This window comes from Geotrypetes seraphini, chromosome 7, assembly GCF_902459505.1.
Source record: "Geotrypetes seraphini chromosome 7, aGeoSer1.1, whole genome shotgun sequence".
Lineage (NCBI taxonomy): Eukaryota > Metazoa > Chordata > Amphibia > Gymnophiona > Dermophiidae > Geotrypetes > Geotrypetes seraphini.
In genome coordinates this window covers 172024844-172050616 of record NC_047090.1, presented here as the reverse complement: position 1 = coordinate 172050616, position 25773 = coordinate 172024844, and the positions used below count along the sequence as shown (strand labels likewise).

Here is a 25773-nt window from a genome sequence, read left to right as displayed (position 1 = left end):
CAATTTTTCACTCTTTCAAAAATTACAAAAACTAGGGGACACTCGAAGTTACTGGGAAATACTTTTAAAACCAATAGGAGGAAAAATTTTTTCACTCAGAGAATAGTTATGCTCTGGAACGCGTTGCCAGAGGATGTGCTAAGAGCAGATAGCATAGTTGGTTTTAAGAAAGGTTTGGACAAGTTCCTTGAGGAAAAGTCCATAGTCTGTTATTGAGAAAGACATGGGAGAAGCCACTGCTTGCCCTGTATCAGTAGCATGGAATATTGCTACTCCTTGAGTTTTGGCCAGGTACTAGTGACCTGGATTGGCTACTGCGCTTGATGGATCATTGGTCTGACCCAGTAAGGCAATTCTTATGTTCTTACGTCTCTATCATATCTCCCCTCTCTTTGGAGGAAAGGCAGGAGAGGGGAGATAGGATAGAAACATTTAAATACCTATGTAATGTAAATGCACATGAGCTGAGTCTCTTTAATTTGAAAGGAAACTCTGCAATGAGAGGGCATAGGATGAAGTTAAGAGGTGATAGGCTTCGGTGTAATCTGAGGAAATACTTTTTTACAGAAAGGGTGGTAGATACATGGAACAATCTCCCAGAAGAGATGGTGGAGACAGAGACTGTCTCTGAATTCAAAAGGGCCTGGGATAGGCATGTGGGATCTCTCGGAGAGAGAAAGATATAATGGTTACTGTGGATGGGCAGACTAGATGGGCCATTTGGCCTTTATCTGCCATCATGTTTCTATGTTTCTCCCGCCTTTCCTCCAAAGTATACAGATTGAGATCTTTTTTTTATTATTAAATCTGTTTTTATTGCTAAAGAGAGTAACAGCTCACAACCACAGAACACAGACAAGGATTGTAACTTTTCCAACAACAGGCAAAAGAGGGGCACCTCCCCCCCCCCCCAAGAGGACTGGACTCTGATGTCCTCTCAGGGAACAAAGAGACCCAAACACCCCCCAACAGACCTGTATCCCCCTCCCCCCTTCCCCCAACAGAAAAGGAATCCCAGGTCAGACAGACGGAGCAGAATGCAGTTGCAGTCTGTTCAAAATTCGACTACGACTCCTCGGCGGCAAGCTGTCCAAGTACAGATTGAGATCTTTATGTCTGTCCCCCATACGCCTTATCACAAAGACCACACACCATTTTTAGTAGCCTTCCTCTGGACCGACTCCATCCTTTTTATATCTTTTTGAAGGTGTGGCCTCCAGAATTGTATACAGTATTCCAAATGAGGTCTCACCAGAGTCTTATACAGAGGCATCAGTACCTCCTTTTTCCTACTGGCCATACCTCTCCCTATGCAACCTAGTATCCTTCTAGCTTTTGCCGTCACCTTTTCAACCTGTTTGGCCACATTAAGATCATCACATACAATCACACCCAAGTCCCGCTCTTCTGTCGTGCACATAAGTTCATATAGTGCTTTATGGAGAAAAAAAAGGCAGTTTTATAACAGGACATCTAGCCTTTGAAGGCATAAGAACATAAGAATAGCCCTACGGGATCAGACCAATGGTCCATCTAGCCCACTATCCCATCTTGACAGAGGCCAATTCAAGTCACAAGTACCTGGCAGAAACTCAAATATTAGCAGCATTCCATGCTACCATCCCATGTCAGTCTCAACAGCAGACTATGGACTTTTCCTCCAGGAACTTGTCCAAACCTTTTTTAAAGCCAGCAAGTGTTGTACATTTTTATTCTTACTAACCCAACATATTTATAGGCATGGAAAATCTTGCTTTACCAATCTGACACATTTTTGAAGGGGCAAATAAACATATGGATGAAGGTGAGCTGGCTGAAAGTGTGTATCTGGATATTTGGAAAGAATTTGACAAAGCACCTCATGAAAGAGTCCTGAAGAAATTAAATATCGTGAGATAGGAGGCAGAGCCCTACTATAGATTAAGAAATAAGTAAAAAAGAAAAATCAGATAGGATTAAATGGTCAATAGTGGAGAAAGGTAGTGAGATTCCCAGGGGTCTGTATTGGGACCACTTCTTTTTAATATATTTATAAATGGCCTGGAAATAGGAATAACAAGTGAAGTGATAATATTTGCTGATGGTACAAAGTTATTCAAAGTTGTTGAATACAAAAGTTTGTGGGAAATTGTAAGAGGACTTTGAGTTTGAGAGATTGAACATCCAGATGGCAGATGAAATTTACGAGGGCTGTTCAAAAAGTATCAGACCTTAATTTTTCTTGCATAAACAAATAAAGCTAGGGAGGCGTGGTTTGGTACACATATGTAGGCAACCCTAATGCGTTGCTTGGATTTTTCCCCACCTACAGAAGCTGTCAGTCGCTGGCAGACCACCAATGAGTGAGGAAGTGTAAGTGAGCACTGTCGGATTTTCATTTTTGACAAAATGACAGAAAAAGTTGAACAACGCTACTGCATTAAATTTTGTGTAAAGCTTGGCGATTCCAAAGTGGAAATGATCCACAAGATTCAACAGGCCTTTGGGGATGAAACAATGGATACCACACAGATAAAGGAATAATACAACCGCTTCAGAGATGGCCGGACATCAGTGGAGAGTGAAGCACGTTCTGTTAGGCCCTCAACATCCAGAAATGAGATTGTCATTGACCAAATGAGGACCCTTGTGATGCAGGATTGTCGAATCACCAAGGGGTACTACCAAGAGGTTCTGTGTCGCCTTCGTAACGCTGTGAGACGCAACAGGCTGGACCTATGGGCAGCAGGCAATTGGCAGCTCCATCGTGATAACGCACCTGCCCATTCTTCACATTTGATACGGAGTTTCCTGGCCAAACACAACATACCTGTGATTCCTTAGGCTCCCTACTTTCCTGACATGGCTCCATGTGACTTCTGGCTTTTCCCCAAGCTGAAAATGTCCCTGAAATGGACCAGATTTCATTCAAGAGAAGATATCATGCAGAATGCGACTAACCAGTTGCAAGCAATCTCAAAAGAGGCGTTCCAGCGCTGCTTCTGACAGTGGCAGAACCATTGGAAGAAGTGTGCGGCAGCCCAAGGGGACTATTTTGAAGGAGAATTAGTATAAGATTGTTGTATCTGAATACGAGTATTTTTTATGAATAAAGGTCTGATACTTTTTGAACAGCCCTCATATTATGGCTAAGTGTAAAGTGATGTACTGTATATAAGAAACAGCAATCCAAGCTAAAGCTATATGATACAAGGTTCAGGTTATCCCATTGAAATCCTCTGGTCAGTGTGGAGCAGTAGTCAAGAAAGCAGGAAAGGAATGGAGAATAAAGTAGAGAATATCATATTATCTTTGTCAACTGTGATACATACTGATCATGTGGGATTTGTGAAGGGCAGGAAGTTGTTGATGGTATGGAATGCTGCCAACAGTGTGAGGTGTCATCTGTTTTAGCCAGTTTAGATGCCGAGAAAGCCTTCGACAAGGTGAATTGGCAATTCATGTTTCATACCTTGGAGTATGTAGGGATCTCTGGTGGTTTCTAGAGGCAATTCAAACATTGTATCACCAGCCACAGGTGTCCTTTCTTGTAAATTGCACCTGCTCTCTTTTTCAATACAAGTAGGCTGCCCGCTTTTTCCTTGCTATTTTATTGACCCTCGAGCATTTTTTGTCCATGATTGTATGGAGGAGGGTATCCGGGAAGTTATTGTTAGACGCACCATGTTTAAGGTATGAGCTTTTGTGAATCAAGTTCAAGTTTCAAGTTTTATTAAAATTTTGATGTATCGCAATATCATTAATTCAAAGCGATTTACAATTAAAAACAGGGTTTTGATTATTAACTACAACTGACACACATGAACATGACGTACCAATACATAAGGGAAGTAGGGAGGACTACAATAAGCATAGTAAAGGACACATGCTATGTATATTTACTGCCCCACAGTACTCCTTGGATATCCTTCTCGAGTTGGCTCATGAATATGGAGCACTCTCAGGCTTTAACATCAATCACCCAAAATCTATGGTACTGTATCGAGTATTGCACTAGTTAACAATCAAACAGAAAGTTACATTTAAGATTTTACTCATAGTATTCAAGGTTCTTAACAACCTCAAATCGGTAGTTAATGTGACAGGCCTTCATCTTTATCAACGGACTCTTGAGTTACACTCATAAATCCTTGTAAATGCTCTCTTTTCAAGTGGTTTAACTGAAGAAGTATCGGAATTTTATATTTGTGTGCCCAAACTATGGAATATACTGTCACCTTATTTAAGATTGGAACAAAATCTACATACATTTAAAATGAGCTTCATTCAAAACCATACTCTTCCAGGAGGCCTATGGATAGTATTAGAGATAGAAATTGTATGAGCAACTTGACAATCTGTATGTATACAGTATGTTTACATTTTATGAGTATTGTTTCAGTAGGATTTTGTATAGAGAGTTTCCTGTTTAGGGTTTTGAAGATTATATAACTGATTTTCTAGTGCAATAGGTTTGTCATTCTGGATGAACGGGCAATATCCCCCTGCTCATGAGTCATGCACTTCAGCTTTTGAACCCCTCCTCCTTCACTAAAGGGCTCTGCTGCTCCCTTTAATTTTTCCTTTTGCACGTGAGCCGGAAGGAGTCTTTCTGCTCTGCTCTGTATATTTCTTTATTTTTTTAATCTTTTTTTGGGTCTTTATTTTTTGGGTCTTTGAATTTTTGATGGCTTTCAATGCTCAGAGCTCCCCTAGTTGAGGGTTCAGCTCTGCCTGTGTGGAGGAGAAGCAGACTGAGATCTGCAGCTGACAGGTTAATCCCTCTGTGATACCTGTTGGCCAGCCTGCAGAAACTTTTCTGGAGTTCAGGGATCCGTTCCCCTTGTAGCATTGCTCACCTACTATATTGCAGGGTCTTGAACATAGACTGTCAAACATTCATAGGGAGCTCAGTGGGGCTCCACAGGGTGCTGGCTGTATTTTGCCTCCTCCCTTTTCATGTCCGCAGGTCTGCAAGGGTTCAAGGCTCAGTAAGACACCTGTCTGACTGGCAGCCTGAAGATTCTAGTTGAATGAGCTTTGAGAGAAGAAGGTGTTTGATTGCGTAGCCAATGTATGTTGAAGTACATTGGCTGTGGCAAACAAACACCTGTTTCTCTCAAAGCTCATTTGACTAGAAGTTTGACATTATGGGTGGAGTCCTAGGCAGTTCCACTCAAAAAAATCTGTATAGCAGCTACTTGGTCTACCCTCCATACCTTTTCTTTACAAGGTTCTACAGAGTGGATGTGGCAGCTCAAGATGTTGCTGCTTTTGGGTCCTCATTTTATAGGCAGGTTCATCCTCCCACCCTAGACGTCTGACACTGCTTTGGTACATCACCTAAAGTACAGACTTCTGTATATATGTAAGAGAATGAAAGATTAGGTTCTTTCCTAGATGATAATCTTTCTGTTAATACACACAGGAGTCTGTACGGCCTGCCCTGAAGGCCTTCTCCTATCAGTTGAATGAACACGTATGAGTAATTACTAATAAAGTACTGAGTTTGTTGAGCTTTGCAGCTCCTTATGTGTTGGTGCTAGTTGCACACAGCTGGTTGGTTCATTGATACATAGATGTTCAAGTTCATGCTAATTATTGCTCTTTTTCATGAGTTACAAAGCAGAACAGAAATGTATGACATCTCTGGGGAAGTTCCCCGTGCCCTTCCTTCTCTTTTTTTTTTGTTACAGTGGAGATCAGTTGCTTTGGTACAAACTGAAGAGGGCACTGGTGAAGGAGGAGGAGCTGAAATATGTGATTGATATCCTTCTGCAAGCAGTTCGCAGGCACAGACTGATCACCTAATGTGCAGACTCCTGTGTGTATTAACAGAAAGAAGATTATCCAGGTAAGAACCTAATCTTTCACTGCTTCCATGGCTACTCTCTTCCCATCCTCCACCCTTGAAGCTCCTTCAGAAAAATTACAAAAAAATAAATACCACAAATTAAGTGCACACAAGTGCCAAAAGTAATGCAGGACTCTTTAGCAGGTGCTGCATTAAACCATTTTTGCTTTGCTAAGCTTGTGTTAGTGACGAAGAGCTCCTTCTACGAAGCCGCGTTAGTGGTTTTAGCGTGCGCAGCTTTTTAGCGTGCGCTAAACCTGTGCTACGTGGCTAGAACTAATGCCAGCTCAATGTTGGCGTAAAGCGTCTAGCGCGGCCGGCTGTTTAGCACGCACTATTATGCACGTTAAACCGCTAACGCGGCTTTGTAAAAGGAGCCCTAAGTTTCAAGTTTATTAAGGACTTTCTATCCTGCCTATCAAGTTACAATGTCTAGGCAACTTACAATCTAAACAGAGTATAGCATAGAGTAGAATACAAAAAGAAGATAACAGAAAAGACGGGGGTAATGTAAAGATAGCTGTATATCCCAGTCTACTACTCAGTAAATGCATCTGCACAAATTTTAAGTATATGCATCAATAAAGAGGAAGGTTTTCAAATCTGATTTGAACTTTGGCAAAGATGATTGAGTTCTTGGAGAGTCAGTTTATTGCAGAGCTCTGGTCCTTGGACTGAGAAAATAGAGGAACAAATATTATCATAAACAATTTCACAAAATGAAGGAATGACTAGTAGGTTATGCTAAGAAGATCTGTGTAGAGTCAAAACTCTAGAAAGAAACAATGGCTGACCTGAACAACCAATCAAGAATAATACGAGCAAAATCTTAAATGTAATACGATGAGATATAGATAGCCAGTGCTTAACACAGCTTAGTAAAAGGGCCCCTTAGTAACATACAAGCCAAATAAAAATATAAACAAAACGGCTATGGGGCTCATAATCAAAAAACCTAAAACGTCCTAAAAAAAACCCCAACCCAACACCTGTTGGCACTTAGACGTCCTAATCGCCAAGATGTCCAAGTGCCAATAATCAAAACTGTTTTCCTTGACTTCTACTGTGATGTTTCATCCGCTGTGCTTCCAGAGTTCCAGGGGGCATTTTGGGATGGCGTGTTATGGGTAGGCTTTGGATGGACTTAACTTGGATGCTTTGTGGCGATAATCAAACCTTTCTCAAAACATTACATTACATTACATTAGTGATTTTTATTCCGCTTGTGCCTTGCGGTTCAAAGCGGATTACATAAGAAGAGAGCTGGACATTTCCAGGAGGGTACATGACATTGGACAATACAGATTGAGGGTATAGACTTAATGACAGAATGAGTGTGTAGACATAATAACAATGGAAGATAAATCAGGTTACATTACTATACATATCAAATAGTCTGTTTCCATACGTTGGTAGGTAATCGGTTTCGGTAGGATGAATTAGGTTCCAGGTATTTTTATTTATTTATTTATTTATTTTTTTTATATATTTTTGGTCGATTGAGGGTATGGTGCCAGGGAGTGAGCAAACCTGGTCGGTGGAAGAGGAGAGGGAGATTAGGTAGATTGTATATACTTTTTGAATAGCAGCGTTTTGATTTCTTTACGGAATGCTTTGAAGTCAGATGTTGAGGTTAACAATCTAGTGATGGAGGGTTCGAGTTTTGCTGCATGCGTTGCTATGAGGTTATCATAAAGCTTTTTACGATGAGTGCCATTGAGTGGTGGGTATGAGAATGGTGTCAGTGTTCTTCTTATTCTGGGTGGAAGGTTACGGTTTAGGCGATCGTTTAGATAGGCAGGTGCAGTACCGTTGAATACTTTGAAGATTAGACAGTACAGTTTGAATTGAATTCTGGCTCTAATCGGTAGCCAATGTGAGTCTAGGTAGGCGTTGGTGATGTGGTCATATTTTCCGAGGGAGTAGATTAGTCTGAGAGCTGTGTTCTGAACGGTCTGTAGTTTTTTGATCATGTTTGTAGGGCATGGTAGATATAGGATATTGCAGTAGTCCACAAGACCTAGTACCAGGGATTGTACAATGATCCTGTAGTGTTCTTTGTCAAAGAATTTCCTTATTTTTCTTAAGTTGCGCATTGTGAAAAATGCTTTTTGGGTAGTTTTGTTGATTTGAGTCTGCATAGTGCAGCATCTGTCTATCAGCACTCCCAGGATTTTGAGGGAGGTTTGGATTGGGTATTTGATTGCTTTAATTTCCAGGTCTGTTATGGATGGGTTTTTGTCCGTTTCAAGCATTAAGAATTTGGTTTTGTCTGGACGGAACTTAGACGTTCAGAGCTAGACCTGTTTTAGAAACATCTAAGTGCCACAAAGGTTATTAAATTGACTAAATGACAACTGGATACTTTAAAACAGTGGTTCCCAACCCTGTCCTGGAGGACTACCAGGCTAATCGGGTTTTCAAGCTAGCCCTAATAAATATGCATGAGAGAGATTTGCATATAATGGAAGTGACAGACAAGCAAATCTGCTCCATGCATATTCATTAGGGCTATCCTGAAAACCCGATTGACCTGGTGGTCACAGGGTTGGGAACCACTGCTTTAAAGTATGATCCACCCCCACCCCCTTCTCACTAATCCCATTCCATCCCCCTATAATCTGAATGAAAGCATACAAACCTATCTCTAGAACAGCAGCACTTGGTATGGAAAAGCTTAGTAGAGCATCACACTGGTGCCTTAAGTAACCTGGTGGATGGGCTAGTGAACCATAGAGAGGAGGATCCAGGTCCTTAAGCCACTCTAACCACTACATTTATGATAAAAAGTGTGAGCCCACCAAAACTCTACTCTGGGGTGAATATGTGGAATAACTTGTAAATTTTATGGCTTCACCCATATGTTTTGCATGTTATATTTTAAGTCATATTTTATTTTGTTGTTTATTATTAATAATACTGATTTTGTTTACATGTTTTAGTAGTAAAGCCTGATCCACTGGTATATGTTTCAAACATGACTTAGGAATAGTTAAAACTTGTAATTTCTCTGTTTAATTTGAAATCATACTGACATGCATCTAAACTTTTGATATGCCCCATAATTTTTGGAGCAGGATTCACCTGAAAGAAAAAAAAAATCCTCTCAATGACACTTAATTTTCTTTGATCTGAAAATTGCTTCTTCATGAAAGACCTATATTTCTTTATGGTGGCTTCCTTCTCTGTGTTTTAGGTAGAGACAGTAAAACAGGGTCAGCTTTGGCAAAAAACATTCCTACTTCTATCATGGGAAGTACTGCAAACTCACCAGCAGGTAAGAAAAGTTGTTTTCTTTTTCTCTGGAGTTATGCTTTTCTTTTGTAATATATATATATATATATCTGTAAACAAGCAGCATGGCTTCACCCAGGCAAATGGGTGATATCACTCAATGGCAGCAGTGCAGACTGTTTATTCAAAAGATGTAGAAAATTCTAGGAAGCTGTTCATGACATTCGTCAGACATTATATCACCAAGTGGAGCCCCCTTGGTCCTCTTATGACCTCATGCCTCCTCCTATCTCTTTTCTTCCTTTGCTTTCAAAGAAAAGGTTTGGATATTATTTTAGACTCGGTCATATTTCTCAGCCCTTCTTTTTTTTAATTTTACATTTTTATTGAATTTTTATATTACACAAGTATGCAATCATAACTTGATACATATCAGAGATGAAGAAATTTAAGATTAACAAAGAACAACAGAATATAAACAAGTAATATTAACTCTTATTTAACCCACAATATTTATGAGATCAAGAAAGAAAATAAACTTCAAATCAACTATTAAATTGTATTAGAGTAACGATACAAGATATCCTATCCCACAGCCAGATGGAAGGTCATACCTATTTAGACATGGTTACCAGACCTTCTTTAGAAGCAATAAATTCCAATAACTGGGCTCAAAAAAATAAAAATTTGAGGGAAATGTAACCAGAAATGTAGCCTCTAGAGCAAGAACTCTTGGTTTTAAGGCCAAGAATTCTTTTCTACGTCTCTGGGTTTTTTGAGCTAAATCAGGAAAAATTTGCACATTAGAGCCCAAAAACTTGTCATTAATATGATGGAAATACAAACGTAAAATAAATTCACTTTCCAAGGCTAATGTAAGCAACAAAGTAGTTCTACCAGTCATGACCTCAAAGGAATTTTCTAAGTAAGTTGACAAATCCATATCCACATTTTGAGCTGGTAGCTTTTCGATAGGAGTAGACTCCCCTTGTGGCCATTTGATATTCAGGTAATAAGCTCTCACAATTGGAGGTAAATTCTCCATTGGAATGGCCAATTTCTCCTGAAAATATTTTCTTACCATTTCTACTGGTGAGATAATGGGACATTTTGGAAAGTTCAAAATTCTTAAGTTATTTTTCCGTAGTTGATTCTCAAAGTTTTCCATTTTACGTGATATATAGGAGCTCTCTCTAATCCTTTCCAATTCCACTCTTTTCATTTGTCCTAAATTCTCTTCTTGCTTCTCCAATTTTTCCTTTAAATTAGTTAATGTTATCCCTTGTTGCTGCACATTGGAAAAGACAGTACCATAGTCCACTTTCAAAGTAGAAAAAATTAATTTCAGGTTGGAATCCATGACTGATATGGCCTGCCAGAGCGCTTCCATATCAATCCTTTCAGGCTTTTTCAACTCCCCAAAAATAACAGCTCTTCCTCCCAAAGCGTCTCTCACCTCTTCTCCTCTGGTGCATGGAATTAGCTGACCTTGTTCGCCTGCTCTTTCTTCCAAAGAGTCCAGTGTAGGCATCCCTCTCATAGTGGGATCCGACCTTCTCTAGGAGGCAGGACTCCCTCTAGCCCCTGCATCAGTTCGCTTCCGGGTTGGGGAAGGATTTGCCTTTGCTCTGGGCTCAAAGATGCCCGGCTCAGTCCCGCGCTGAGATTGGCCAAAAATTCCGGGCTCTCCCCCAAAGTGGGACAGGTTTCTTTACCCGAACAGGCAAACGCGCTCTGTATCGACGTCTGGACCAACCGCCGAGAGGCTCCAGTTGCCGGAGAGGCAGTCGCCGGAGGGTTAGGGCGAAAAGCTCCCTTCCTCTTCCCCATATTAAAACATGGGGAGAGTCGCCACAGATGCTGGTTAGATGAGGTAAGCAGCACAGCTCATTCAAGCGTCCATTCTCAACGCCATCTTGATCTCCCTCTCAGCCCTTCTTTTTAGCAAGAGGTTTACAATAATCTACTCTTGTCATGACAGGTACTAGGCTCTGAGAATTATTTTATTTTTTTTTCCCAGTCTTTTCAGTGACATTGGTCAGCTCCCTTTTTTGTCAGAGTCTTCCTTTGATCTTGTTACACCTCTCTTCTTCACAGCAGCAGAGGAGAAAATCATTGGCTTCATGTGCTATTGCATTGTTAGGGCTCATCCTGCATTATTCAAAATCCAATAATCCAAACCCAATTTGTCACTTCATTTGGAGTTTATCAGGAGCTGTGCTAGCCATGATTTGAGTAAGTGTTTATCTTCATACTAACAAACTCACTGACTTAGTGTCCACAGGCAAGGAGATAGAAAAAGCAGATACAATCATAGAAAATTTGGGGTCATTTGACATCAACATTTTGTCATTCCCATGGGATATCTCTGGAGAAGACAAACTCAGTCAACATTAGAGTCTGGTGAAATCAAGCCAGTCAGGAAGAAGAGGAATGCATTCATTAAAGAGCAGCTCAGAAACTCCCTTTCTTTGTGATTTTTCCATGTCAGGAAATGGGATTTTCTTTCTGAATCCTTCCAACAAAATTATTGTAAGAGCAGATGCCTCCAACCTGGACTAGGGAGCTTGCATACAATGGCTTTCTCCCAGGACTCCTGATCTATTCAGGAAACATTTAACTTCATGAAACTGAAGACCCTGACAAAAGTCTCCATCAATGGCCTCACAACAATCCAATTTGCTGTATAAGTAATATATTTATTAGTAATTAATAATAGTCAGCTTACAAAGAATAAGTCTCAGCCAATTGAGTTAACAGAGCATATACAGAATGCAGGCTTCCATATACCTGGTGTCTGTTCTGACTAATACACTAGTAAACTGATCTTTTTATACATTCTTAACAACCTAAGACCACGTTAGCACATTCTACATTCTTGATTTCTATTGGATAGTCATAATTGTCATTTCATTATCATTTCATTAATTGGTCAACACATATACTTTCTGAGTCATATTGAAGCGTGATGTCTTATTGCCAAACGTGGCTTACCTAATTTCCCTGACATATTTTCTTTTAATATCAAGGTCACTAATTTCTGAGCAAGGCCCACCCTTATTCCTGAACTCAATTGCCCAGTTATCAATTTCTTATCTTTGTGGTTGATATTATTTCTGGTAAGTCAGCTTGACCTGGAGTTATAGTTATGTGTTAATTTCCTTCTCATAATGCTAATTTCCTTTTTCATAAAAGTTTGTCATTGTCAACAGATTGTTACCAGTTTCTGTGTGAAAGATGAGCTTCTCATGAAAACTGCTTATGCCAGCAGAGAGAGAAATTAAGTGAGAGATATGATCTAATAGTTTGATCAGGATGCTTTTAGGCCTAATGTATCATTACCATATCTCTGTTAGTCTGAGGTTCACAAGGGTCTATCTTCACCTCCAGTTTCATGGAGGTCTTAGGATCTTCACCTGTACACCTGTACAGGTCTTTTCTCCATTTGTTCCTCTTAATTCTTCCTCAAAACCATTGGCCATGAAGGCTTTCAAAGATCAGTTGGTCAGGCAGTTTTGTACTCTCCCTACTTCCTCCACACCGGACCCACAGTTTTGACAAATTGATGTCACTCGCCATCAATTATTTGAATACTCTTAGTTTGAGGCGCTTGCCAAACGAGCACACACGAGCAGGTCCTGCTCCTTCGGCACTCCTTGGGTCATCTACTTGGATGCTGCATGGACGACCTTGCTATGTATTTGTCTTTAATTTTCTCTTTCTTTTTTAACCTGAACGCCAACTTATTCTTTCATCACTTTGATATTATGTCCCCTTCTGCTCCGCAATAAGTTTTCATGTCCCTTCATTTATTTACTCCCATTTACCTTTTTTTCCTTCTTCTTAGCCTCTTTACAGACATTTAAAGTATGTTTTGTTGGTGTCTGACAATTCAATTTCACTACCTTTCTCTTCGCATACTCAATGTTTGTTCATTAAGGTACAACGCTTCGCTAGTTGCAGATCTTATGTTAGCTACCAACTTGATATTTTCCAAACCACTAAAACTTGGCTGCATCCTGTTGATACAGCTATACGTCTTGAATTCTGTCCACATGGTTTTCGGTCTCTTCATGTATCCCACCCCTCCCATCGTGGTAAAGGTGGTAGCTTGCTTCTTCTGTGCTAAACTCAAGTTGCTCTATGTTCCTATAAGCCTCGTTCTATTTCAGAAGTACTAATAAGGTAGCTTCTTCAATCTGGAACCATTCTTTCTTCTTAGTCTTGGGTGTACCATCCGCCTTCCTCCTTGACACAATCCCTCGATGAACTATTGGCATTCATGGCAGAAAGTTCTATGTGTTCTAGTCCGCTTCTTTTGTTAGGTGATTTTAATATTTCTTTGCCTGACTCGCTTGTCCTTTTCTCTCTTTCACAATCGTTGGCTTGACCCAACATATTAATTCACCTGCTCACAGTGCTGGTAATATTTTGGATCTCATTTTTATTTCTTCAGGTTTCTCTCTTTGCTCTTCTTCAAGTCAGATAATACTATGTACCCATGGACAGATCATTATCTTGTCCGTTTTGTCATTTTTTTTACCAAAATTCCTTCTCTGTGTTCTTTGCCTCCTGTCTATCAGTTCAGTGACCGTGCAGTTTTGTCTATCGCTACCCTTAGGGACCTGCTTTCCCAGATACTCTTTCTTTTGAGTCAGCAAATGGAGTTTCCATACCTGTCTTTCAGTGATTATTGACAACAATGTTGCCTTCAGACCTTGATACCGGTGACTGTTATATGGTACTTGTCATTTAGGCTCTTAAAATCATATCTCTGTAAAGTGGAATGTTAGTGTCGTACGTCCAGATCTGCATTAGTTTCTCTTATTTTTAAAACTAGATATAGGGAATTTCGTTCGGTGCTTAGACATGCCAAACAAGATTTTTACTTCTTACGAATTATAAGAGCCCTGAAATGTCCACATGCTCTTTTCTTTCTGTTTCACACTATTTTACCTAAGTTTCCATTCAGTCCTGACTACAATCCACAGATCCTTTCTTTGGATTCTTTAGCTTTGGCCTGGCAACTTAAAATCATGTCATTTTGCGACTCTTTGGGTGTATCCAGATCAAAACCATGTCAAATGTTTTGTCTGTTTCTACGTCTTCTCCAGTTTTGCCTATACCTACTGTCTATCTATGTCAGCGGTCTCAAACTCAAACCCTTTGCAGGGCCACATTTTGGATTTGTAGGTACTTGGGCCGCAGAAAAAATGTCTTATTAAAGAAATGACAACTTTGTATGAGGTAAAACTCGTTATAGTTTATAAATCTTTCCTTAATTGCTTCTGATAATTTCAGATATACACAGCTGAAAACAGTGCAACATGCTGAAAGTGAAAAAGTATCAACTGCAAAAGACAAGATTTTGGACCAACTATTTTGAGGCCCTCGGTATTATAAAGAATGATTCTTCATGGAAAACTTGTGCCTTAAGTGTCCAGCGGTCACGTCCACAATTGCCTTCAGCTCTCACCTCCTCCAGCACCGGACACACACACAAGCTGCACTGCCTCCAATAGTTACCTTACATTCTAGAAAGTTGCCTGCCGCACTGCTGTAATCTCATGCAAGTGCTTTCTTGCATCTCCATGCGATTGGACTCCACCTCACAATCGCGTACAGACGCAGGAAAGCACTTGCGTGAGGTTACAGTGACCGCCGGACACTTAAGGCACAAGTTTTCCATAAAGAATCATTCTTTATAATACCGTGGACCGTGAGTTTGAGACCACTGATCTATGTGGTTGTCTTTTAATTTGCCTGATTCAACTGTAATATCATGCATTCTTTCATCACTTAATTTCTCTTCCCTAGTTTTGGATCCCTGGCCTGCTTTCCTTGTTAAAAAACTTTCTGAACAGTTGGTTCTGCTACTCCTACCTTTGCTTCAATATAGTCTTACAGAAGAAATAGTACCGTCTCTTTGGAAGCATGTATTAGTACCTCACATGGATCTTTCTCTTACCACCAGCTTTCAACCATTCTCTAATCTTTTTTCTCGAAAATCTGTAGCTAATGATTCTTTAGATCTATCTTCAGCCTTTAATCTTGTGGACCATTCCCTTCTTATTCAGTGGACCATCAGAATGTGAACTTGTATCAATAATACTTAATTGAACCACTCACTTCACTCCTCATTAGTCCAAAGTTTTATCGTTTTTCATTTCTTTACATGCAACATATCCTTGAATGCTTAATATGATATAATTCATCAGTAATCTCATTCAAAAAGACTTATCTTAAAATGACTTACCTTAATTGTTCATAAAATTTTCCTTCTCATATTCAGCTTATTCCTATATGTAGGACCTTTTCAGACATTCTTCAAGTATCTCAGCATAGTACCATGTTTCGCAGTGGGCTGCATCAGGGGATTTTTTTTTTTTTTGTTATCCGATCTCAAGATTCATGCGGTTCTCATTCTGATTCTTCTAATCTGGTCTAAATCTTAGACTTATATACCGAGTCATCTCCCAGAATTAGGGCTGGTCTCGGTTTACATAGTAGGATTAGAGAAGAAGAATGAGTAGCTCAATTCGGCATGCAAAGAAGCCTAATAACACTCATTGGAACTATTGCCTAAAAATAGTTGAAATAGTTTAGTTTTCAAAGATTTACAGAAAATCTGAAAAGAAAAATATTATATAAGATGGGAATTCATTCCATATCGCTGTAAATAAATATGGAAAGGAATGAGAAATTTTGCTAACAGACTTCATTCCTTTCAAAGATGTAAAAGAGAGCTTATACATATGGAAGGTTCTTGAGCCTGGGCATCTCAGAGCACCTAAAGATAAAGAAATTAAAGGCATGAAGAGTCCATGTAAGATTTTAAATACCATACAGGTGTATTTAAATTGAACTCTCAATCGAAAGGGGAGCCAGTGAAGTTTTCTCACACCAGGGGACACATGATCAAACTTCTTTTTTCTGAAGATCAATTTGGCTACAGTATTCTGGACCAACTGTAGCCATTTTGCATTTCCTTTACTCAGTCCTACATAGATAGAGTTGCAATAATCCAACTGTGCCAGAATAATAGCTTGAACTAGTACTGCAAAATGATGTGCATGTTTTCCCCAAATTATACAAATAAATCAATCTTTACAATATTTAGTTAATGGTTCCCAAACTTCCATAAATTTTTTTTATTAACCCTTCTGAATGGCCATAAATTTTTCCATTTTAAAGATATAACATAGGGATTCCCACCAGAATGAATAATTTAATCTATCCCAATTTTTCCAATTCTTTAAAATAAGCTGCATGGCAACTCCCGTCATTATAAACAAAAGTTTGATATTTTTTGCCGAAATTTGACTTTTTGCCCTCATAGATGTTCCAAATAAAATGGTATTACACGATAGTGCCAATGGATGCACATCCAGGGAGGGGGATATGTTTTGGCATTTGTTAAGAAATATAGAAGGGTTGATTACAAGTATTTTATGAGATGTTTGTAAATTGAAAATGGGTGGGAGAAAATAAGTTTTGTCTTTATTCTATTAAGTATATTGTGTTGTAATGATAATTTATGTAAATGCATCATCTTTTGTGCACAATTGAAGTTTTAAAAATGAATAAAGAATATTAAAAAAGTACTGCAAAATGATGTTGATGAAACAGATGGCTAAAAAAGCATTTTTTAAAGAGATGGTTTAACTGACATTGAAATGAAAGGGAGGAATCCAGCATAATACCCAAATACCCTGGAAGATGATTCAATTTTCAAAGAACAGTAGAAGGCAGAATTCCAATTTCCGGGCCAAACCACAGTAGTTTCTTATACAAAAAGACCTTGCTTTATAAATGACATTCTGTGTCTGCTCCTTCTTATCTTAACAAACTGTTCTGTATACAGTATACCTTCATGTTCACTGTGTTCTGCTGAACAAGCAAAAAGAGGCACTGGAGATGTCAAATCCAACCTGTGGTAATAAATCCTTTATTTGCAGTCTCTGCTTGTTTTAACAATTTTTATAGACTTGTTATAATACTTTGTTAGAGACTGCAAATAAAGGATTTGTTACCACAGGTTGAATTTGACATCTCCAGTGCCTCTTTTGCCTTATTCTGCTTTGCTTCGAGGCTTGGTACCTTCTTTCCCTTTCCCTATATACACTGTGTTCTGCTGTCTCCCACCTCTTTTGGAACTTTGTTTAAACTTCTCTTGGTTCTCTGCTTTTCATTACATAGGTCTGAAACTTTGAAACTAGATTCCTCTGCAGATCCGAAATGCATCTACACTCACTCAATTTAAGAAATCACTCAAAACTCACCTGTTTGTGCAAATATTTGGTGTATAGTTTCATAATTTTAGTATTTTATGTTTTATTTGTGTATTTTGTTTTATTTTAGTATATTGTAGACCATTGTTTTCTCTTTGTTTTTATTTGCTTTAAATCGCTTTGAAGTCTTATAGGGCAGTGTTTTTCAACCTTTTTACACCCGTGGACCGGCAGAAATAAAATAATTATTTTGTGAATCGGCAAACTACTAAGACCGAAATAAAAAAACACATTTCCTCCCCGTCTCCGCAAGCTCGGTCCCCACAAACCATCTGATCCCATCCGCACAAGCCTCAGTTATGATTTTATATTGAACGTATTTTATTAAAGTATAAAAAGAAACAATATTCTGTACAATTGCCATTTTATAAATATACAGAGCAAGGACCAACAAAACCCGTGTCTCCCCTGCCCTTCACATATATCCCCTCTACTATCAAGAAAACTGAACAAGCCAAATTATTACAGAATGCTACACAGAAATATCATGCTAACAGAATACTGCATGCACACATGACAGGAATAGTGTTAGGGGAGTGCCCCCTGGTCAGAGAGAGCCCTAAGTCAGCTGGAAGCTAAAGAAGCACTGCCTGGGCTTTACAGTCCCCAGTTATGTCTCTAGCAGGATATATATTTCAAATCTGATATATTCTAATGACAAAATAGAAATAAAATTATTTTTTCTACCTTTTGTAGTCTCTGCTTTCATTTTCTTTTCACTCTTTTCTTTCCAGCGTCTGTCCTGTCTCTTCAATCCAGCATCTGTCCATTCCATCCACTGTCTGCTCTCTCCCCCTTCCATATAAATCTGACTTCTTTCTATGCCCCTCTCTCCTTTCCATCCTGCCTGTGCCTCCTCTCTCCTTTTTATATCATTCATACCAGCTTCACTGCTTTCTTCATTTTTATCTCTCCTACACCAGATCTAGCATCTTTATCCCTCTCTCATTTCTCTGCTGACCCCCTTTCCAGCATCAATCTCTCTCTACTGTCTCATTCCTCTTTCTCTCCCCTTTCCCTCATCTGATCTCTCCATTCCACCCTGACCCCTGACCCCCTTACCCTCCTGTAATCTCCCTGTCAGCTGTTTCCTTCCTTTTTTCCTTCTCCCTTCCCTCCTCCCCCCTATCCAACATTAACTCTCTTCCCATCCCTTTCCCATCTCCCCACCCAGTAGCAACTCTCCTTCTACCTCCCTCCAGGTCCAGTAGCAGCTCTCCCTTTATCCAGCAGCTTCCCAGAATCCAACAGTGGCTTCCTCTCCTTCCAGCAGCTCTCAGTACTTGCCTGCAGCAGTGATTTCCTTAGGCAGCTTTGGGTCCATTACCGCCTCTGAGGAAAGGGGAATGTGCTGAAGTGAATCACTGCCCTGGTAAGTACGAGAGCTGCTGGAAGGGGAGACAGCCACTGTTGAAGGCTCCCCATGATCTTGCACATTCGCGGCCCCCCCCCCCAAGCCGGCAAAAACAGCATTGCACCGCAGGTCCTGCCGCCCAAGATGAGCCGGCGGCCCCTACCCGCCGCATCCTGCACGTGGGCAGACTCTCAGCACAGATGCTGCTGATGGCCCCAATCCACAAGCTGATCCCCCCGCGCACGCTGACTATCTCCCTTCTACCTGCACCTTCCCTGCGGCCCTCTTCAGCAACTCGGCAGGGGCAGCGATCAAGACAGGCTGCCGATGTCGGGCATTCCCTCTCTGAGTTCCGCCTATTTTGTTTCAACTTTCTGTTTCCGCTTAGGCGAGACTCACAGAGGGAATGCCCAACGTCGGCAGCCTGTCTTGATTGCCTGAGGCTGAGAGGAACAGCAGATTTCCGCCAACACCACCGGGGCAGGAAATTTAACGGCGTCGATCTTGCCGGCCCTGCGCGGACTGGCAGAAATTTTCTGCGGACCGACACCGGTCAGCGGACCGGCGGTTGAAGAACAGTGTTATAGGCCATACAGTGATATGTCAAGTGTTATTAAAGATATGTCAAGATACAATTAGGCAACTAGCTATCTTCTACCTAAATAAGCAGGAAGGAACTGGATCATTTCCCCTGTGTTGCAACACAGATTGGGTTGTGGCTGTCAGAATATTTCTTGAGGGGGGAACATCTGTGATAGAGCTGTTTGTGACCCTACTGAACAGGAAGGTATATATCTCTAGAAGACAAATTAATGTCAGATGGCCTCTCCCTTCTTCAGGAGACAGATCTCTTAAATACATATTCTCCAGTACTTAAGTCTCCATTCCTTCAGGAGCTTTCATTCTAGGACTGAATCAGATTGAAGGATTCCCCTTCCCTGAAATCAAGAATCATTGTTGAAACTCAGCCTGAAGTCCTCTGACTCTCACAGCCTGGAGACTGAGACAACATGATTTATTCATTTGAGTTCTATGACGTGGTATCTCAAATCCATCTTTATATAAGTGTAGCACTAGAAGATGTTATGACTTCAAATAGAAAATTGCAATTTAGTATGAGGATAAGGTTCTAGATTTCTTCTTTTGCTCTACACAAGAACTGCTTGAGTATCTTCTACGTTTTTGGAGTCCAGTTTCTAAACCAATTTATTAACAACATGTACTATATTTTATAGTATATTATACTTTTACACTATTTCCTTAAACTACGTTGGACCCAAGCCCATCTCTTTACAGCCTTTAGTTATTCAATTTCTGAAAGACTCACTTCACTCCTCCAAGACTGTACAGCACTGCGTACGTCTGGTAGCGCTATAGAAATAATTAATAGTAGTAATAGTAATTGAGGGCTTCCATCAAGTCATCCACATTGTCATGGGATATCACCTTAGTACTTACCTAGTTGATGAAAGTCCATTTTGAGCATCTAAATTTGTGAACTTGGGTACTTCACGTAGGTCATATTTTTTGTGGTAATTTAATTTAAAATGTTCTGTTTTCTCTTTTTACCTGCTGGTGCCTGCCGGGAGCATCAACTCATTTTCAGCTACAGTTCTACTCAACCTCCCTTACAATTGAGCCCATTGATTTTGCATCAGTGGTATTTCCATCAGTGTCCCCGATACTTAATGGGTTCAAGAAGTACACTCAATGTAATAGAATCATTTCGGACCCAGACCTTCAAAATTGGTGTGTGCAATGTCTTGGTCCTAAGCATCGGGACATTTCTTGTAACCTCTGTGGTCGCATGCAAATAAGGACAACTTAAGTTTAAAAAGTTTTTTGGTTCTGCTTCTTCAGTATCTGGGGATTTGGTACCAGTGTATCTTGTCACCAGTTGGGCCCGCAAGACGACTGCGGGGGCCCGCCGACAGGTGACAGCATGACCCTGGCGCAGCTCCCAAAGGGGGATACCCTACACAGCGATATAGTTCTCTGGTGTAATAATAAAAAAACCCAAAAAGCTCTCAGACTATTGCAGTAAGTTTAATAATAAAATATAAACATAAAGATGCTTATTTTAGAAGTGCTGTTAATGTTTTAGAAGTGGAGGTTGTGGGTTCAATCCCAGCACCACTCCCCATGACCCTCGGCTAGTCACCCAAATCTACATTGATTGCCTCTGGCACCATAGCTAGATTGTGAGCTGACCGGGACAGATGGAGAAAAATACCTAGAGTACTTGATAACAGAAAAATGTAAACCACATCAATCTCTATCTGGAAAAGGTGACATATTAAGCACCAATAAAACAAGTGTGTAAACCAGCATTTAGAAGTTTAATTGCATAAATGTCTAGACATCAATTTTTCAAAGCCAGAATATACACATTTGAAACACAAAAATTAGGATATGGCAGAAGGGGCATGTTCTAGGTGGGAACAGAGTGAATTTAAGTTTCTGTCCAAACAGATAAATGTGGGGATTTATACCCGAGATATTTACGTTTCAGAAAAGTGCCTTCAGAAGCTGATACACATCAATTCTTTGTGCTTCAGATGCTAAAGTACTATATAAAGCCCTCCCCCCTCCCCCAAATAAAAAGCTAGCAAGGGATTTTGCACTCTGACAGCTCAGGAAATAAAAAACATTTTTGTTCATTAAATAGCTAACACAAATTTTCCTACTATACTGTATAGACACTATGCCTGTTTTGGTCCTGTTGATATTTTATCTGTTTATGATTCTCCTGCTGCACATAATCAGTAAATAAACATCCATTTCCCGTGTATTTTAGAACAGACTTTGTTAGCAGATCATCTTCTAAAAGAGTAGCAAAACTTGAGACATCCAAGCCTAGATAGCTCTATTCCAATTTGTATGTCTTTTCTAAACTACTACTCCCCAGAAAACAAGTATAACTAATAACAACACAAATAATAAGGGATAGGGGAGATATTATACAGATGTTTAAATACTTGAGGGCACTCAAAAAAATTGAGGGGAGATAGATTTGGAACAAATGCTAGGAAGTTCTTCTTCACCCAGAGGGTGGTGGACACCTGGAATGCGCTTCCAGAGGAGGTGGTTGAGCAGAGTACGATTTTGGGTTTCAAAAAGGGATTGGACGAGTTTCTGAAGGGAAAGGGGATCCAGGGGTATAATTAGAGGGTTACTATACAATACAAAACGCCCTTGAGTAATAGATCACTACAGGTCCTTGACCTGGGGGGCCGCCGCAGGAGCAGACTGCTGGGCGTGATGGACCTATGGTCTGACTCGGCAGAGGCAATGCTTATGTTCTTTTGTTCTTATATGTACAATACAACCAAATCTTTTCCAAAGAAGGGAAACTGGTAAAACTATAGTAGAGGGCAGGGTGGTAGACATAGGAGTAATATTAGGAACTTATTTTTCACTTAGAGGCTGGTGGATGCCTGGAATGCCCTCCCAAGGGAGGTGGTGGAGAGGAAAATTAGAAAATGAATGGTATAAGTTGATGAACTAAGGCCGGTACAGGGCAGACTTGCATAGTCTGTGTCCCATATATGGCAGTTTGGTTTAGAATGGGCTGAGGAGGTCTTCGACGGGAACTACATTAATTTGGAACACAAGGACAGTACTGGGCAGACTCTACGGTCTGTACCCTGCAAACAAAGAGATGGTTTGGAACCTAAGGACAGTATTGGGCAGACTTTATAGTTAGCCTGACCTCTGTGCTGGTCAAAATAGTGGAAACAATGATAAAAATTAAAATTGTGGAACATGTGGACAAATGTGATTTAATGAGACAGCATCAGCATGGGTTCAGCCGAGGGAGATCTTGCCTCACCAATTTGCTTAACTTCTTTGAAGGTGTGAATAAACATGTGGCTAAAGGTGAGCCAATTGATGTTCTTACAGTATCTAGATTTCCAGAAAGGTTTTTAAAAAGTTTCTCATGAGAGGCTCCTGAAAAAATTAAAGTCATGGGATAGGAGGCAATGTTCAATTGTGGATTAAGAATTGGTTATCGGACAGAAAACAAAGGGTAGGGTTAAATGGCCATTTTTCTCAATGGAGGAGTATAAATAGTGGTGTGCTACAGGGATCTGTACTGGGACCGGTGCTAGTTTAGATTATTTACATTTACTTTTCCTACTTTAAAAGGTTTCATATACAATCTTTTCAAGCTGGATCATGGGGTAAACCCTTTTCTGTTCTGATAACAAACTCCAACTCCTATCTTTCCTTTAGAAAAATGCTAAAGACCTACTTATTTGATAAATTCTTCTGAATGTGATGATACACTGTGCTTGTACAGTCTCTTGATTGTTGTTAACCGCATTGAACTGAGAGGTTACTGCGGTATATAAGTGAATTTGTTATGTTATGTTATCTGGAAATTGGAACTACGAGTGAGGTGATTAAATTTGCAGATGACACTAAACTGTTCAAAATTGTTAAAACGCTTGCGGACTGTGGAAAAACTGCAGGAAGACCTTAGGAAATTGGAAGACTGGGCGTCAAAATGGCAGATGGCATTTAATGTAGACAGATGTAAAGTGATGCACATTAGGAAGAATAATCCAAATCATAGTTACCAGATGCTAGAGTCCATCTTGGGGGTCTCAGCGCTCAACTAAAAGATCTGGGTGTCATAGTGGGCAATACGCTGAAACCTTCTGCCTAATGTGCGGCGGCATCCTAGAAAGCAAACAAGATGCTAGGAATTAGTAGAAAAGTGATGGTAAACAAGACTAAGAATGTTTTAATGCTGCTGTATCGCTCAATGGTGCAACCTCACCTTGAGTATTGCATTCAGTTCTGGTCTCCTTATCTAAAAAAAGATATAGCGGCTTTAGAAAAGGTTCAAAGAAGAGCGATTAAGGTGATAAAGGGGATGGAACTCCTCTCGTATGAGGAAAGACTAAAAAGGTTAGGGCTCTTCAGCTTGGAAAAGAGGTGGCTGAGGGGAAATATGATTGAAGCCTACAAACTCCTGAGTGGCGTAGAATGAGTACAAGTGGATTGATTTTTTACTGCATCAAGATTTACAAAGACTAGGGGGACACTTGATGAAGTTACAGAGTAATACTTTTAAAACCAATAGGAGGAAATATTTTTTTACTCAGAGCCCATAAATTGTTAAGTTCAGATCTTGATGACAAATTCTCATCTAAAGCTGCTGCTTAAAGTAGTGTTAGACTTGTGCACAGAATAATTGTTCCTTTATTTCAAGGTACATTTTTATTCTTTTTGTGCCAATTTGGTGCTTCTATTTTCGCAACAAACAAATTTTAGCTAGTCTTAAGTATAACTCTTTTATAGATACTATCTTTTGGAGAAAGGGTAATTACTTGCCTCTAATTACAGTTCTTTGAGGTAGAATTCTAGTACACTCACACAATCCACCCACCTTCCCATTTAAGAGTTCTCTTTTGCTGCTTCTGTTAAACACTATTAAAAGGAACTGAAATTGGTTCTTGCCAAGGATTTTAAACTTAAAGAAAGTTCTAGAATGTATAAAATTATCCATCTTGGCATTTGACATGTCAGATGATCACACACTTGAATGCTGCCTCTTTATTTCTTGTGATCTTTCTCACAATGTTTACTTTCTATCTGTACCTGTGGAAAAAAATCTTTTGTGTCTTTCATTTCAATATTTTGGTCTTTATTCTTTTAAATACAGAAGTATTAGTCATAAACCCCCTCATTCTATAATATACATCCCATTTGAACACTTAGATTAGTGCAGCAGTAGTGACAGAACTCTTGAATTGAGTCTCAGACCTAACTTCTGCTCCTTGGATCTCTGAGAGCAAAGGTATTCTGTGGGAGAAACATTCATAGTTTCTTCGAGAACAAGCAAGCAATATATTCTCACATATGGGCAACATCGGCCATGGAGCCTGGCATAGACACAAGCACTGCCCTTACCAAGCATGTTTCTTCCCACCTGACATCAGCTCGCGGGACCCTCAGTTTTTCGTTTTCTATAGAGCAAAGTCATGGTTTTTCAAATGCTTCAGTGTGCTTTAAATTTCCTGTACCATTAAACCCTTTTTTTAGTTTTCTGCTTTTAAACTTCTGGTACAAGCTTTATTACTGAGTCTTCTGGATTATTGTAATATTATATATATAACAATTCCCAAGAAAGACATGGTTAGACTCATATTGATTCAGAATACAGCGGTTAGAATGATTTTGGTATTAAAAAATCATGTGACTTCATTTTATTGTGAGTTGCATTGGCTGCCAATGGAAGCTTGTATTTTGTTTAAGTTGGGTTGCTTTTGCTATATAAGGTTATGTATGGCACCGCTCCGTTTTACATGGGTAATAGATTCTCTCTAGCATCGCATAAAAATAGTAGAAAATCCCATGCCCTGTTTACCTTTCCATCAGTACAGGGCTGTAAAAGCAAGAATTTTCTGGACCATACTCTAGCATTTCAAGCAGCTTCACATGATAGAGAATTTCGATTGTTATTGCTTGGAGCCTGTTCAAATAAACATTTCAGAACTCAACTGAAAACTTATCTTTTTTCAAAATACTTGGTCAAATAATCTCTTTGTTATCCTTAAATTGTCTTAGTTTATAATCTTTTGTAAACCACGTAGAACTTATGGTTACACGGTTAAGAAGTACGATGTTATGTTATGAAGCCTTCAGGTGGTTTTCTGCCAGGAGCATCAACTCATTTTCGGCTACAGTTCTACTCAACCTTCCTTACAATTGAGCCCGTTGATTTTGCATCAGTGGTATTTCCATCGGTGTCCCCGATACTTAATAGGTTCAAGAAGTACATTCAATGTAATAGAACCATTTCGGACTCAGACCTTCAAAATTGGTGTGTGCAATGTCTTGGTCCTGAGCATCGGGACATTTCTTGTAACCTCTGTGGTCGCATGCAAATAAGGACAACTTCAATTTGAAAAAGTTTTTTGGTTCTGCTTCTTCAGTATCTGGGGATTTGGTACCAGTGTATCTTGTCACCAGTTGGGCCCACAAGATGACTGCGGGGGCCCGTCGACAGGTGACAGCATGACCCTGGCGCAGCTCCCAAAGGGGGATAC

At 39.8% G+C, this 25773-nt stretch overlaps 1 protein-coding gene across 8 annotated transcripts in view; it reads left to right on the top strand.

The window, feature by feature from the left end:
* Positions 1-25773, top strand: part of PPP4R4 (protein phosphatase 4 regulatory subunit 4) — a 417794-nt gene that overhangs the window by 359123 nt on the left and 32898 nt on the right. For 7 of the 8 annotated variants that reach the window (XM_033953256.1, XM_033953258.1, XM_033953257.1 and 4 more), the window contains one exon: positions 9030-9110. The exons of the other annotated variant lie outside the window; for it this stretch is intronic. In XM_033953256.1, coding sequence (XP_033809147.1) covers positions 9030-9110 — 81 coding nt within the window. The remainder of the gene's footprint in view (positions 1-9029; positions 9111-25773) is intronic. 8 annotated transcript variants of the gene reach the window in all.